Genomic DNA, 15078 nt, shown 5'->3' with positions numbered 1-15078 from the left:
TTTATATAGATGTTAATGTATGAGAGATGACTGAAGGCTTGTTGTGATCACGACACCATTAGTATGATGGTACTAGTGACTGTAGGATAGTAAGAGTATTTAGACAATATTATCATGGTTCACAATAGCATAAACATCATATGAGGTTCTATGCTGTTTCCACTTTAGTGCACTGTTGTGTTTGTATGTTGGTCTGTACGTTGGTCTGTATGTTTGTCTGTGTGCCTTATGTTCCTGTCTCACGATGAATTAAGTCGCACCTCATCTCAACTATACACCACATTCTTCTTACAGTCCTTTTACACCAAGTACAATAATGGTATCCTTTTCGTGTGAAGTGTGCAACGACACCGTTATCAAGAAGAAGCTAGACGGCCATAAGCAAAGATGTCGGGGAGCATACTTCACCTGTATTGACTGTTCCACTACATTTAACGGTAATGATTATAGACAGCATACTTCGTGTATCTCCGAAGCTGAAAAATATGAGAAGGCCTTGTACAAGGGTAATAAGAAGAAGCCTGTTGCTAAGTCCGAACCTATAATAGACAAGAAGGAGACTAAGACAGAAAAGAAAACTACAAAGTCCAAGTCCGAAGAAAAGAAAACTAAGGCCGAGTCTAAATCTTCTGCTTTGGATAAGTATGTCTCAAAGTCCGATAGTCTTTACAAGATTGCTAAGAAGATATCAAAGGATAACTCTAAAGATCTCAAGGATGTGTTGAAACAATTAAAAGTGGAAAAGTCTTCTGATGGTTCCTATGTCATCACTTTATAACATTATAGATAGATAGTACAATTTTATATGGGCATGACCGCACCTTGTCCTATATTTTCCCATTTTGGCTGGCTTTGGTTAGTGCTCGACTGACTTTATCATAAAACTGTGCAATCGTATCATAATGGAACGTCAAAGGTCCACATAGTTTAGCAGGAAGTATCTGCTTCAATTGGTTGACTCTGTTGACATCAGAGTCTTCAAGAAATGTAGGATCATATTGAATTTGTCCAGCATGTGCCAGATCTTTCAGAAGCACCAAAGAATATTCAATGTAAATCTCCTCGTTATCTCTGCTTGCTTGTTTCACTTCAAAATAAAACTTGGTGTCATCATCTTGGAAATTGTTTACCTTGACTCCTGTTAAAAGCTCCAACATATCAAACGTTATTGCTATATTTTCCATTTCTCGTACCATATCTGGTTCACTTATCTTAGTCTTTGTTTTCTGCCGAATAGGTGACATAAAAGTCTTTGGATTATTTGGCCCATCTTCGACTTCATCTTCATCTTCATCCATATCGTCTTCATCATCTTCTTGCTGTATTCGTTCGCCTCTTTTCCTTTTAATTGGCGTTCCTGCCGTACTTTGAGTAGCATATTTCAACCGGTTCATTTCCTTTACAAGAGCCTTCTCCTTCTCTTCCTGCTTACTCACTTGCTCATTCAATTTGTGTATCATCTTTTCTTGCTGTTCAAGCAATTGGCTCATAGTGTTCTTGTATTTGGTAAAGGCCAGGTCATTGCCTTGTAACCTCGAAAGCAAGCCCATAAGTTCATCATTCTCTTGCGCTCGATAGATCTCTTCAATTGTCACAATGGCCTCTTGTTGAGGATCAGGATCTGTTATGGTTTGTGTCTCCGCTTTGGAAGCTTCAAGGTTGAAAGCAGCCGCTGGAGCGGACTCGGTGGTTGTTTTCTTTCTCCGGGTGGCACTAGTCACCCGTTTAGTCCCACTGGGTTTTCGAGGAGCCATTGGTACTTGTGACAAAGAGAAGGGTAGAATGTAGTACAAGTGCTTGTTTATACTCTCATTTATTGTGCGATGCAAACTGATGTATCACGTGTTAGGAGTGTGAATTCCGAGGGCACAGATCAGCTCTATATAAAATGAATAAAATAGCTTACTATATAATTGTGACGTTATTCGTGTAGCTTCCCATGTATCTAAACTCTCTTCTCTAGCGAAGAGCAAGTAGACTTTCCTTATACTGAAACACAAAGTCATCGATGAGCAGATCGTATTCTGGTAAGTAGGCAATAACCACCGAAAGTCCTCCTATGGCTGTGGAAGTGAAATTGGTGATCACATGGTACTTGAGACACGTTGAGCTTGCAAAGAATGAATCTTCAAGAATGAAATGCGACTCCGGTCTGGTGCCAGGATCAATGAACCCCAAGTTTGAGTTGAGAAGTGTGTATCTTTGTTTGGTTCCTGGAATAGCTTTATAAGCTTTCCACGCATTAGTGAGAGCACCAAACCCTCCATATTGTTTAAAGGACAGTAGAGACTTTTGGTTGTCGATAATCTGGTTCAGGTACTGGTTCATTCTAGGAAGGAGTAAAGGCATTATATCGTTGATATTATTAGTCTTATTTCCTGTGCTTAAAGCCAAGGGTAATGGTGGATCATTGTGAACTGTTGCCGAAACAAGACATCCATAAATGAACCCCTGGGTCTTTGTTTGGGGAATATGTTTCCTGCCGTTAACTGCAATGCAAGTACACGATGAAGGTTGGTTTCCTGTCTTTGACACTGTCTTGATTAATGTGTTTTCAAGAGTATAAAGTGCAATGGTATGAACTACTGGAGTTAACGTCAAGTTGTATCTCTTACAAACACCGCGAAGAATCTTCAATTGATCCGGAGTCAAATTAAACATCTTAAACTTGGATCTAGTGTCTTTTTCAATGGTAGAACCGAGGAATACCGGTGGATCAATGGTTTCCTGAAGTCCTAAATACTCACTAGCAACTTGAGGTAGGTAAATTTTAGCCCATTTGGTCAAATAGTATGTGGCTGTTTGCCAGTAACTTAATTGAAATAAATCAGACATCAATTCCCTAGGACCGAGGATAGTATCTCCCAAGAGATGTTTGTCTAATTCATAGTCAAATATGTTGATCAATGGTTCAGTCTCATCCCATTTCTGATTCAAATACTTGGGCATAGTCTTGTGGAACTCGGCTCCACACATACCATCAAGCAAGGCATGATCACATACAAATGTCATATATTGTTTGCCATCATTCTGACTATCAAACACATAGACTTTCCATAAGGCACCATTTTCCGTGTTCATGGGGGGTCGAAGATCATTTAACCATTCTAAGGTTCCCGAGTCAAACGACTCAATGGTCTGGAATTCGACAACAGAGTCGAATGAAAGCTTAGTCACGGGTCTAACTTCAAAATTGGATCCATCAGCTTCTTCGTCTTCGATGCTATCGTCAACACGGTAAAAGTTATACACTAACCAGAAGTCCATATGTTCAAGCCATGCTCGAAGACTATGACTCAAGTTCCCCGGAGTTATACGGACTGATCCACCGAACTTCCCGGTAACATTGAAGTTACTATAGAAACCTCCGATGTTACGACATATATATTGTTTCTCAAAGAATCCAGGTCTTCTGGTGTGTCGACGCTCCACCATATTTCCCATAAGGACTGACTTTAGGTAGAAATGAGTGATATTGATGGGGTAGTTATATACGCTATGGATCTCCTGTATATACTGCAAATGAGTCATGAGTTCCGATGGTGACTCAAGTGATGTAGACATCTGATATAGGGACCCCAGCTTCGATGGACACAAAGGAGGAGGTGATAGTAACGGTTATTGCTGTAGATATGTATTGAATGTCTCGAGTATTATGTGATAATTTAGGGATAACTCATATATGTTCATAGTTGTATGTATTTATGGGCACGCTTACCCTCGGAACTGATATCTCGCTTGTTCCCCGTTCGTCACCTCGGTTTTTCTCTATAAACTTTTACTTTTCAGCCATCAACAAGAACCAACATTGTTATAACCACCACCATTAGTTACTACCCTATACACCCCTACACCAAATGTCATATTCAGCAGAGGCATTGTCTCGCAAGTTATCTACGTTGCAAGACACCCAAGACTCGATTGTGTCTGTTTCCCAATGGGTTCTTTTCCATCATCGTCATAGTAAGGAATCAGCAAAAGTATGGGCCGATTATGTGACTGGTAACCCTCATCTGCTGCGTAAGAAGCTCACGTTACTTTATCTTTGTAATGAGGTGATTCAACAGGCACGCCACAAGCGAAAGACGGAGTTTCTAGATGCCTACTTTGAAGTGTTACCCTCGGTATTGAACGAGATATATAAAGAAATGGATTCGACCATTCAAGGGAAAGTTGAACGGTTATTAAATGTTTGGAATCAACGGAATATCTTTAATAATAACCAGATAGCTGCCATGAAGAATGCCATTGAGCTTTCCAAGGCTTCAAAATCCTTAACTGAAGGCGTGGAAGAAGAGAAACGAAAACAAGAAGCCTTATCAGTTGTTGTGGCCCCGGAATTAAAGTTTATTAATGATTTAATATTGAATATCAATAAGCTTGAGGATTCAAATCAACCGAACTTATCCCAAGTTGGTATTCAATCCAAGACATATTTACCTGAAGATCCTTCTGGTTCAGATAACTTGCCTTCACCCAAGATATATATTTCCAAGTTGAATATTCTAGAAAAGCTTTGTGATGTGAGCTTGAAGACTCTTGAGGAGATCAATACGCAGAGAAGCGAAGTGTTGGGTCATTTGAAAACTTTAGAGACTCTTTTATCCGATGGAGCTGAATCTGATAAAGAGAAGGTTAAGGTGTTGAACGAGAGGAAGCTGAAGTTGGTTGAGACGAGAAATGAACTAAGAGAGCTTCTTGAGGACGAAGCTGATGATAGTACTGCTACTGCTGAAGCTGCTACTGCTGAAGCTGCTGCTAATGCTGCTGCTGCTTCTAATGCTGCTAATGCTGCTAATGCTGCTTCTGGCTCTTCTACTTCAAATGTCGCGTCCTCGGATGAAGAGGCATCGCCTGCGTTTGAGAGCATCAACGAAGACGACGATGACGACATTCCTCAGTACGAAAACGAAGGCAGCGATGAAGACAGCGACGACGACGACGGTCCGGTGTTGAAGAAACCAAAAGTATCGCCACCTACCGAACCAGAACCAACACACAGTTCCAAAATCGTGGCCTTCTCCGATGATGTGCAAGTCAGAGAGTACGTTAAAGAAGATCTTGGGGAAGGCATTCGCATAGTGAAGAGTGATAGCGAAGCAAGTGACGACGACGTACAACAAGAAGAAGACGTTGACGAAGATGAAGAAGTTGAGTACAAGTTTCTGGGTCTTAGTGAAGACGAAGACTTGCTTAAGTTTGAAAGCAGGCATAAAGATGCCGTTGATTTGAAACATGATCAAGAAGTGTCTACGTCTCTGAGCTCCAGCGTTTTGGATTTGCTTTCCAAGTTGGCGTAGGAATAAATAAAACGTCTATTTAAGTAATAATAATACAATGTAGAGAAATGATGATGGTGTTAGTTCAACAAGTTGTTGAGGTCATGTGATTTTCTCTTTCTATTTTTGACGGGCATGACAGGAAGTGAAAGTGTCTTGTTGAGTGAAGGCTGGGGGGTTGCGGGTTGTGTCAGTCGGAATGTAGGAGTCGACGATGTCGTAAGTAGTGGAGGAGGTTTGGGGGAACTGTTGACGGTGTCTTGGAATGGATTGTTTAGGTACGGCGATGGATTTACTTCATGTCGTTTAGGGGGGAGTATTGTGTCTAGAACGTTATTGATGGAGGGCAATTTTACCGGTCGGTTGTTGGATGTTGACAGGCACAATAAAGGAGATGGAGGTGTAGTTGTTGATGATGGCGTTGAGTTCCGAGGGTCAAAATAGTTTGTGATTGGGGGCGGATTATCTGGATATTCCGAGGCCGGGTTGGGCATTTGGTTTGATGATACTCCTGACGTGGGTTCCAGTTTCTTCTTCTTGGTCTTCCGGGATAAATATACACATAATTCTTCCGAAGAAACACAGTTGGAACATTCAGGAAGTGTCCGAGTACATTTCTTCTTGAACTTCCGACATCTGGCACAACTAGACTTTGATTTGGTCGAATCATTCAAATCTAATTCATACCCTGAAGTGTCTTGCTTATAGATGTTACTTCCAGACACCATATGTCGTGGATTCTTTTTCTTGAACACTGTTATTGAACTCAGAAGGTCAATACCTGATTGTATCCTTCCCCCAATGGTGTCATTTACATTATGTTTGGCTGTTAAAGTGTCGGGTTTGTTTATTGTCACCTGGAATGTATTGATATGAGTGTATATATCTCTGTATTCATGTTCAAAGTTATATTCATTTTTATCAACAGCGACAGAAGTGTCCTTCGGATCCGGAGAATTTGTTTGACTGCTGTTACCGCTCATGAGCTTGAGGGTTCAGGATATGTTCAAGGTTCAAGCTTCTATCAAGGTGTATTAAGCTATGAAAGGGGATGTAATGGGTGGTGAACCTTGAAAGAGATCAGCCGCGCACTCGGGCAAATATATCCACCGACATTAAATCAAATCAAGATTTGAGTCCGCATTTAAAGCAGGCCACATCATCTAATTCAAAGAAAAGGCGACATCGTCTGGTCCCCCGCATAGGGAACAATAAAAGTAATATTCGACGTAAAAATTTACGAAGTCAATACCACATTTTCGCATCCAATCCATAATCTTCTGCAGACACAAAACTATGCAAACACAAATTTTTTTTTTGATTTGGCATTTTGCTGTCCCACTTATTGAAGTCATCGCCGTTAGCTGGCGCTTTAAATGATGTATCAGCTGTTACGCCTGAAAAAGAATATGCCACTGTCTGAAGAATCAGATATTAACTGTGCTTTAAATCAGACATTTTGTTGCAGGAGTTATTGTTGCAAAGTAGTGTAGATTCTTTCATCCGACACTAAGGAGGATGTTGCAAATGCCGTAAAAGTGTCTTGTTAAAGTACCTGTTACCAAATTGATACTGCACAAAGCGTTTTTTTACATCTAATCAATCCAGACGTTTCATTCTAGAACCATCATAATAAGGGTATTGTGACTTACATCATGTTGTGCAGCTCTTGGGGGACCACAGATTGGGGGACCAATGATTGGAGGAGGTACACGGAAATAATCACTTGCTGTCAAAATCAGTCTTGGCTTCTATTTCTTGTCAGCAAAAGTCTATGCACTTAGCGGGAGGGAGTCTTCGATTGTGTTGTACCCATCCTGTACATTATCGAATTTTTATTCATTTTCGGCTTTATATCTTTGAACAAACCTCCATCTTTGAAAAGCTAGGTGCAATCTTAAACGTGTTTAGCATACAGATGAGCCCCCTTTGTCGAGTTTAATTTATGTTGGGGCAGGGGTCCCCCATCAGACACTGTGTAAAGTTCCCTTTGTCGAGTTTAATTTATGTTAGGGCAGGGGTCCCCATCAGACACTGTGTAAAGTTTTGTAAAAGAGAGAACTCTAGAGATTGAATTGTGTAACGCAACATATTTAACGTCTGAGTTTCAATGAATTTATCCGTGATCGTGTATGACAGGTAAATTTGAAGGGGTATCGACATTTTTTTCCATAAGCGTTTTTTACACAACGAATCATTCGGGAATGTGAGGGCATTGTCGTTGAATTCCGAACGCAGACACGAATTTGGTTCACAATGCGGCACTTAAGCGAGGCGTTGCGTCAAATTGAAATTCACTTTGCATCATCATAGAACTAAATACGTTCCGCGCCCACCCCTGGCGTTTTGTGAAAGTATAGCTCTCACTTGCCAAATGTGATACTTCCAGCATTAAATCAAGCATTAGTTAAAGTGACCATACTGAGCAAACTTAAAAAAGAAAGATAGAAAGGGTCTCTTTATCTCAATAGTTAAGCAGACAGAAAGTAAACATAGATGAGGGCGGGAAGAGTCGTAATTTTGCAGGTCCTGGTGGCACGTAAATCTTTTGCATTTCCATTGTTACCAGCCACCTGATTATACCATGTGATGCGGCCAATCAGATAATCTCTACCCATATACGATGGCACTGCATATCCTCTCACACTTTTAAACTTTCAAGTATCTTTGAATGGAATCGACAACATCCGATAATTATTGTCTGATGTTGAAGAAAGTTCTCCAATCTTCGAATCTTTATTTTAGTCGACCTAGACCTTTCCTAAGTAAATTTGACAGACACATCCTGGTTCCGTGGTGATATGGAAGTCTTAAAGTGTCTTTAGTATAAGGAGTACGCTTAATCATATGATCCCATTGTCTGGTATTGGTATCATGCATATGTGCGGCTTGGAGCTTTTGGGTTGTCTCGTAATTGACAGCACTACTACAGTAATGCCTTGTGTTCCACTTGTTCCAAAGCCTTCTTCCATGCAACCTCATAGCAGGAGAAGGCAATTGGCGATCGAGCCTATGTGCTATGCTTTTGAGTAAACTACCACCCTTTTCTGTAATTATATAAGGGGTTTGGGTTGAAAATTGTTTCGGAATAATAGTCATACGCTTACTACTGACATAGTAAACTAAAAGCCGGGCCCTTGTTATAGCCACATATAACACCCGAGCTTCCTGTGAGAGATTGGTTCCGGAGTAATTCCGGCCCGGTACAGTACTCTTCAATAACTGTAACCAAGAAGAACCTTGAAATTGTCTCTCATCGTCAACTATAAAGACAATGGGGAATTCTAAGCCCTTTGCCGAATGAACGGTGGAAATATTTATCTTATCTTCGGTAAAATGTACCTCCGGGTCGGTGTTTGCCCTTAGGAAGTAACTAATAAAGTTGGGGAACTTACTGCACCTTTCGGAACTCTTCATCCGTAGATATCCATTATAGTAATAATTGCTCAAAGCTTGGTAAAACAAATTAAGGTTTTCTTTGATAACTTCGTAGGGTTTTTCATTGTCGTCTTTGGTAACCAAAAATGTCAGATCTTCTAAAATATGACTCTTAAGCCCCAGGCATTCAATAATGTCATACAAGCTCAGTAATACCTGCAACGGAGTTTCATCAGTTTGAAATAAATGTCTGGTCTTCTCCACTTCCCTAAGAAATAACTTTAATTGGTCATGGCTCTTGTAGAGAGCTTTAAATTCGGGCATACTCTTAATATAATACTCCAATTCATTGGCTCCAACAGTCCCCTTTGATTCTTGCCATAAGTTATACTTCTTTATGAGTCTTGAGAGTCTTGAGTGAGGACGAGTGTGGCCATCCAATGTTAGTAAGATGCACATTAAACTAAAGTCTGATCCTGCTCCTTGGTTTATAACACTCAAGATATCAATTAGAATGTGTAGATTAGTTGTTACCCATGGTTGTTGAGAGGAGATCACATTGTACTTGAATCCTATCAGTTTCAAGTTGGAAGCAACTTCCTCGGTACCTTTATTGGTTCTGGTTAGTATGGCGAAGTCCCCTGGTCGTAATAACCCTCCCAGTTGACATATAAGTCGAGCAATTTCTTCACCTATAAAGTTAGTTGAAGCACTCGGGCAAAGTATAGGAGCCAATAAAGGGCGTTGGACGGATGTTATTTGAAGCTGTTCATTGTATTGCTGCTTAAACGGTTTCAAACACACAAAGGAAGCCATAGAAAGTATCTCCGGTGTTAATCGAAAGGACTCTGTAATTGTCTTTTCTGTAATTGTATAACTCGGGTGTAATATCATACTCAAGTTGAACAACGACCCCGGATCTGCTCCTAAAAACTCGTAAATGCATTGATTAGGATCACCTGCAACTGTCAAATGTTTAAATTTATCCAGCGACTCGTTTGCTGTAGGATATTGTACAACCTTATAGATAACTTGTAATAAAGAAGGCAGCATATCCTGGAACTCGTCTACTACCACTGCTTTATACCTACTAACCCTTTCAATTTTCTTACCGGTGTCCAATGATGCTTGGAGAAGACGGAGCCCCTCAGAAATGAAATCGTTGTATCTCATCATCCCGTTCTGGGAAAGGTAGTTCAACATATACCGCACAACATCCTCACCGACTCCATACTTCTCAGAAGCATCTTTGAGACTCAATTCTTCCATTCTAATGCTGTTGATCATCTCTTCGAGTTTCCGAGGACGTAGTTTCTTCCCCTTGAAAGCAGACGTAGGGCCCAGGAACAAATCTGCAAAGCTCTTCCAACTAATATCATCCACCACAACAGGCTGCGTGTAACATGAGAACACTTCTTTGCCATATTCCTCTAGTAGTTGCAAGCAGAAGGAATGAAAAGTATATATGCCGACTTTTGCGGCTGTTTCTGAACCAAGTGCTTCGCTTATTCTTCTTCTAAGTAAATTCACGGCTTTGTTGGTCATGGACAACACTAAGACCTGTTCCGGCTCTAAGAGTCCGCTTTCTATCCAATGGATCACTCGTCGAACAACAACAAATGTCTTTCCGCTTCCAGGTCCAGCGTGTATTGCCACAGCAGAATTTGCACCCATTGGGGCATGAATCACTGCTAACTGGGAGTCCGTAGGTTGCGGTTGTGCGTCGATACATGAGGGGTGGTCAGTTGCCATTTCGTGGGCAGTACAATGATACCGTTTGATCTTGAGTCACAAAGATTCGGAGTCATCCAGAAGAGCCTGTATGAGTCTTGATAACTCTTGAATCAAAAGGGAACTCATTTACTACTGCTACACTTTTATACTTCTGTGAAAATCTGGGGAACCAATTGTTTTGGTTTATCGCGTGATTATACACGTGACTGTGCACGTGATTGTGTTGATTTGGAATGATTTCACTGTTTCTAAACAACGAAATAGTCCTGACTTTCTATTTGCCTCCTTCCAACGCCACCAGTAGTAAGACTGAGTTTCTGTCCCGCTGTCTATCTTATTATTATGAACGGATTAGCACGACTCCAGCGTTCTTTTCCGCTAAAAGAAAACGTAACTGAAAGTACCACTGATAATAGTACGAATGAATACCAAAGGTACTTAGAAGGATATAAGACCCCTAAGCACGCACCATTGCCTCTTTTGGAACATGCTCGTGTTACTGCGTTTACCGGATGGGAAGACGAAGAACTTGGACAGACCATAGAACTGACCAATGAACTTGATAAGCTCTATGCCAAGTTCACTCAATATCACTTTGAGTTGGAGAACTACTGTGACCGTTTGAAGCCCCTTGAGAAGGGCATTGACGGGTTTCATGATCAATTGAGTCATTTAGCAGCAAACTTTGCGTTATTGCAACAAGAATCCACAAAATTACAAGTTGAATTGGAGAAACTGGTCAATATCACTAATAAATTGAATCCCATATTACTTGACTTAACGATCCCTCCGGAGGTGGTCAAGCTGGTGGCTAATGGACCAATAAATTCACTGTGGGTTGAGAATATTCATTTTGTTAATGAAAAGAGCAATCTCATAGCCAATGTGAAACAGAATAAATTACCGGATAAACACTTACAAGAAATGTATTTGAACTCGACACTGTTCCACCAATTGGAAGAACGGGTCGAGTTATTAGCATTCAAAATCGTCGAAAGAGTACGTGATTTTATGATCTTAAAGATCAAACAACTTCGATCGACTAAAGCATTATTTTCCTCCCAAAAGATTCAATCTGATTTGCTTGAAGTCAAAGAAGCATTTGCATTTCTTCAAGAAAGACATAGAGATTTAGCCAATAATCTTCAATTGGCGTACATTTACACTATGAGATGGTATTACCATACACGATTTGCCAAATACATTCATTCATTAGAGAAGTTACGGTTATACAACATTGATTCTAGTAATTTGCTTGGAACTCCTGCAGAAGACAGATACAGTATATTAAGTGGACCAAGTGGTGGTGGGTTCAGTTCGTGGTTTGGTACATCTTCTAGAACCATAGGTTTGTCGACTTCTCTGCAACTGCAGCAACTGCAGCTGCAGTTGCAGCTGCAATGGAATCAAGTGTCACCTACAGAATACTTGAATTCTATTCATAAAAGAGTAGAGATCATTCGACAAAATGAATCTTCATCTCAACTAGCAATGCCGTCTCAGATTGCAGAAACAAATTCAACACCTTATTGGATGGAATTTGTATTTAATCAATGGTCAGTAGCATTAGAGAGTAATATCATAGTGGAGTATTTATTTATGGTTGAGTTTTTCTATCAAGAAGAAGAGAAGTTTTCACCATTAGAAGATTTATATCCTGAAGGTACCACCAGTACCACCTCCATTAAAAGAGATTGGTCTTCATTAATGTTTGATAAAGTTTTCAATATTGGATTGGAATTTGTGGGCTATTTATTAACTCAAGTTCAAGCAAATATCTCTCAACACGGAAGAACTACAGTTTCTGGAAGAGTTGTTAACCAATTGCTGGTATTAAATGCCCCAGGAACGACCTGTGATGCTTATGCGTTGTTATTAATGATTCGTTTAGTACAGAAATCACAACTGGCATTGCATAATAAGTTTCATATTCCAACCATGGACGATTATCATCATCAAGTTTTAATGCTATTATGGCCCCATTTCACCAAGATTATAGACTTACACTGTGATTCCATGAAGAAGAGTATACTCCAATCAACTGATAACAAGTCGTTAGCTCCAATTGCATTAACGCAACAGTTTGCTCAGTTTCTTCTGGGAATATTAACCTTGTGCAATTCTGCTGGTGACCAAGATTATAAGGGAGAACCAATAGTGGTTTCCATTGGACGACTCCGGAATGATTTCGAAGGTGTTCTTACCAAAGTCAGCAATAATTCATTCAGAAGCTCCAAACAAGTGGAAAGAGAAATTTTCTTATACAACAACTACTTTTTAGTAGTGAATATTCTTCGTAATGAGTTTGGGTCGTCGTCGTCATCAACCTGTAACATTAGTGACATTGTCGAAGAGCAGATTAACCATTTTGAAAAGGTATGTCTTGCCTATAAGAGAACATGATCTATTGAAGCAGGCATATCTTTGAAAGCATTCCGCAAAGTTGCAAATACGTTGACACTCCTTCAAGAACTCTCATGTGAGTGTAACCAATTTCCTTTATAACATCAAGTCTTTTACCCTCATCAACGTTGGGGATCGTCTTTGCAACTTTGAAGCTCAGAGTGACGATGTCAATGGCGGAATAACCCTTTGACCATAACGAATCTAATAGGCTCAAGGCTTCGTTGATGTTGCTGTCTGCAATGCAACAACTCAAGATCTTTTGAATCACCAATGGATGTGGCTGATCAACAATCTTATACACATTGATGTCATTAACAAACCCAAACCCAGCAACAGTACTTTGTAGGTTGTTGATGGCTTGTCTCATGTCACCTTCGGCCGTGAATATCAAAGCACCCAATCCACTATCGTTATACTTGACGTCTTCAGCTTGACACACCTCCAAAAGACGTTTCAACACCTGAGCATCGCTCAACTTGGTGTATCTGAGAATAGCACATCTCAGCTGTAAGGGCTCAATGATCTTCAGCAGCTGGTTACAGGCAAATACAAATCTCGTGGTGTTGGAGTAAAGCTCCATCGTTCTTCTGAGTGCCTGTTGAGCTCCAGGAGTCATCGAATCGGCTTCATCCAATATCACTATCTTATGTCTTCCCGGAGGTAATTGGATTTTGGTCTGTGCAAACTGCTTGATCTTATTCCGAACAACATCAATGCCTCTATCGTCAGACGCATTAAGTTCTAACGTGGCACTCTTATACAATTGCGCTCCAAGCAATTCCAAGGCTAGGCAATGAACACTAGTGGTCTTTCCTATCCCCGGGAGTCCGGAGATAATCATATGAGGGATGTTACCATCTTTGGCAATGAGTTTAAGCCGTTCTACGGTGTCTTCGTTGCCTACCACGTCGTCAAGCTTGTGGGGACGGTACTTCTCGACCCATGGAAGTTCAAGTGAGAGGGCTAAGTTCTTAGACATGGTGCTTGGGCGGATAGGGGACACGTGTGGGGGAGTGGAGGATTAGTATGGAAGAAAGAGAGACTTTGATTTTGGTGTCTAACGCGTTATAGTTAGAACTTTTTTTTCTCAAGTCAAAAAGTCTTTAAAATTTTTGTGGATATAAGGCGGATTTAAGGCGGGTAAAATATAGTATATATTTACATATTATATAGCATCGTACATTAATACTCATTTTTTTCACGCAGCATTGTCAATCTTCTGCTTCTTCTGTTCTTTGTTCTGTTCAGGTTCCTGCGATAGTCTCTTGGCTTGCTTCTTACTGACAATCGGAGCTGTAGTTGATAAAAACCTTACTGAAGGGTCGTAAAACGGTATGGACTTACTCTCACTAAAGATCCCCATTAACCAAGGCACTTCAACATTACCAATTCCATTATTGATCATTGTGAATAGAGATTGAGCTGCGTCAGTGTCATGTTCTAGACCTACTATACCCAAATGGTCCATTCCTGTGGCCTTTGATAACCGAGCCATGGCTCCTTTGGGAAGTTGGATTAACTTGACTCTTTCTTCAAGCGAACGAGAAGAAGTGAATGCTAACACGGGGAAGTGATTGAGTAATATTGCAGGAGTGATGTCATATTTTGCGACAAAAACGTATTTTACGAATCTTGAACTCTTTTCTACTTTAGCCTTGGTGCCAAACACTCGTTTCCGGGTAATCGATGCTTGATTTTCGAGTGTCTTCACTGTGGAATTAAATCCAAGTGTTACATGAGATTCAACCTGAGGTTTTTCCGGTGGAACAAACGAATTATTCGTGGCATTGTCTTTTAAAATTTGTTTGTGTGATCCTATTGGTGCCAAAAGTTGTTCCAATAGTACTATGATATCTTCCCCAGTCTTAGGATCGACAAAGGGCCATGTAGTGGATTGGGTGTAGGGGTTATCAAGAATAGGTTTAAAGACTTGACGAGTTTTCTTCTCCGATTCTCGAAGCGAATGTGCAACCTTTTTAGCCATTAAACTTTCTATATGTATATGCGTATTTATGCGTTATGTATGCATATGTAAATGTATGTGTCAATTAATATGTAAGTGAAGAATACTTGGTGATAATTGGGATGAGTAGGTCGTGCGATGACCCGATTTGAAGTATAGACATATTGAAATCTACTAGCTAATAGTCGTAAGTGTATTCATTTTTTATCGTTTATAAAAGGTTTTTATACATATAAATACAAAGACAAGCATTGGGCAAAGATCAAAAAATACCTTGCCATTACTTGAAGTGTAGATTGTAGAGGACAGTATTCTCCG

At 40.3% G+C, this 15078-nt stretch overlaps 8 protein-coding genes across 8 annotated transcripts; 3 read left to right on the top strand and 5 right to left on the bottom strand.

Annotated features, from left to right (window-relative positions):
* Positions 1-9: 9 nt before the first annotated feature.
* On the top strand, positions 10-778 carry KQ657_002561 (uncharacterized protein; the record flags this gene model as incomplete). Its single annotated transcript, XM_043193319.1, has 2 exons — positions 10-17; positions 451-778. 2 exons carry the CDS (start codon positions 10-12, stop codon positions 776-778), a joined length of 336 nt encoding a protein of 111 aa, XP_043047506.1.
* A 49-nt stretch (positions 779-827) lies between these two features.
* KQ657_002560 (uncharacterized protein) lies at positions 828-1754 on the bottom strand (the record flags this gene model as incomplete). The annotated part of the gene is made up of 1 exon (XM_043193318.1): positions 828-1754. One exon carries the CDS (start codon positions 1752-1754, stop codon positions 828-830), a length of 927 nt encoding a protein of 308 aa, XP_043047505.1.
* A 205-nt stretch (positions 1755-1959) lies between these two features.
* Positions 1960-3435, bottom strand: KQ657_002559 (uncharacterized protein; the record flags this gene model as incomplete). Its single annotated transcript, XM_043193317.1, has 1 exon — positions 1960-3435. One exon carries the CDS (start codon positions 3433-3435, stop codon positions 1960-1962), a length of 1476 nt encoding a protein of 491 aa, XP_043047504.1.
* A 422-nt stretch (positions 3436-3857) lies between these two features.
* KQ657_002558 (uncharacterized protein) lies at positions 3858-5300 on the top strand (the record flags this gene model as incomplete). The annotated part of the gene is made up of 1 exon (XM_043193316.1): positions 3858-5300. The coding sequence occupies one exon, from the start codon at positions 3858-3860 to the stop codon at positions 5298-5300; it is 1443 nt and encodes a 480-aa protein (XP_043047503.1).
* Positions 5301-8205: 2905 nt separating this feature from the next.
* HMI1 (ATP-dependent 3'-5' DNA helicase) lies at positions 8206-10409 on the bottom strand (the record flags this gene model as incomplete). The annotated part of the gene is made up of 3 exons (XM_043193315.1): positions 8206-8244; positions 8394-10085; positions 10131-10409. The coding sequence occupies 3 exons, from the start codon at positions 10407-10409 to the stop codon at positions 8206-8208; spliced, it is 2010 nt and encodes a 669-aa protein (XP_043047502.1).
* Positions 10410-10733: 324 nt separating this feature from the next.
* On the top strand, positions 10734-12794 carry VPS52 (Vps52p; the record flags this gene model as incomplete). Its single annotated transcript, XM_043193314.1, has 1 exon — positions 10734-12794. The coding sequence occupies one exon, from the start codon at positions 10734-10736 to the stop codon at positions 12792-12794; it is 2061 nt and encodes a 686-aa protein (XP_043047501.1).
* Position 12795: 1 nt separating this feature from the next.
* RFC4 (replication factor C subunit 4) lies at positions 12796-13776 on the bottom strand (the record flags this gene model as incomplete). Its single annotated transcript, XM_043193313.1, has 1 exon — positions 12796-13776. One exon carries the CDS (start codon positions 13774-13776, stop codon positions 12796-12798), a length of 981 nt encoding a protein of 326 aa, XP_043047500.1.
* Positions 13777-13995: 219 nt separating this feature from the next.
* Positions 13996-15041, bottom strand: POP3 (Pop3p; the record flags this gene model as incomplete). The annotated part of the gene is made up of 2 exons (XM_043193312.1): positions 13996-14785; positions 15034-15041. The coding sequence occupies 2 exons, from the start codon at positions 15039-15041 to the stop codon at positions 13996-13998; spliced, it is 798 nt and encodes a 265-aa protein (XP_043047499.1).
* Positions 15042-15078: the final 37 nt, after the last annotated feature.

Source organism: Scheffersomyces spartinae (assembly GCF_019049425.1).
Source record: "Scheffersomyces spartinae strain ARV_011 chromosome Unknown scaffold_21, whole genome shotgun sequence".
Taxonomy (NCBI): Eukaryota; Fungi; Ascomycota; class Pichiomycetes; order Serinales; family Debaryomycetaceae; genus Lizanozyma; species Lizanozyma spartinae.
Note: the sequence above shows the minus strand (reverse complement) of the source record. Positions and strands in the feature narration are given on the sequence as shown.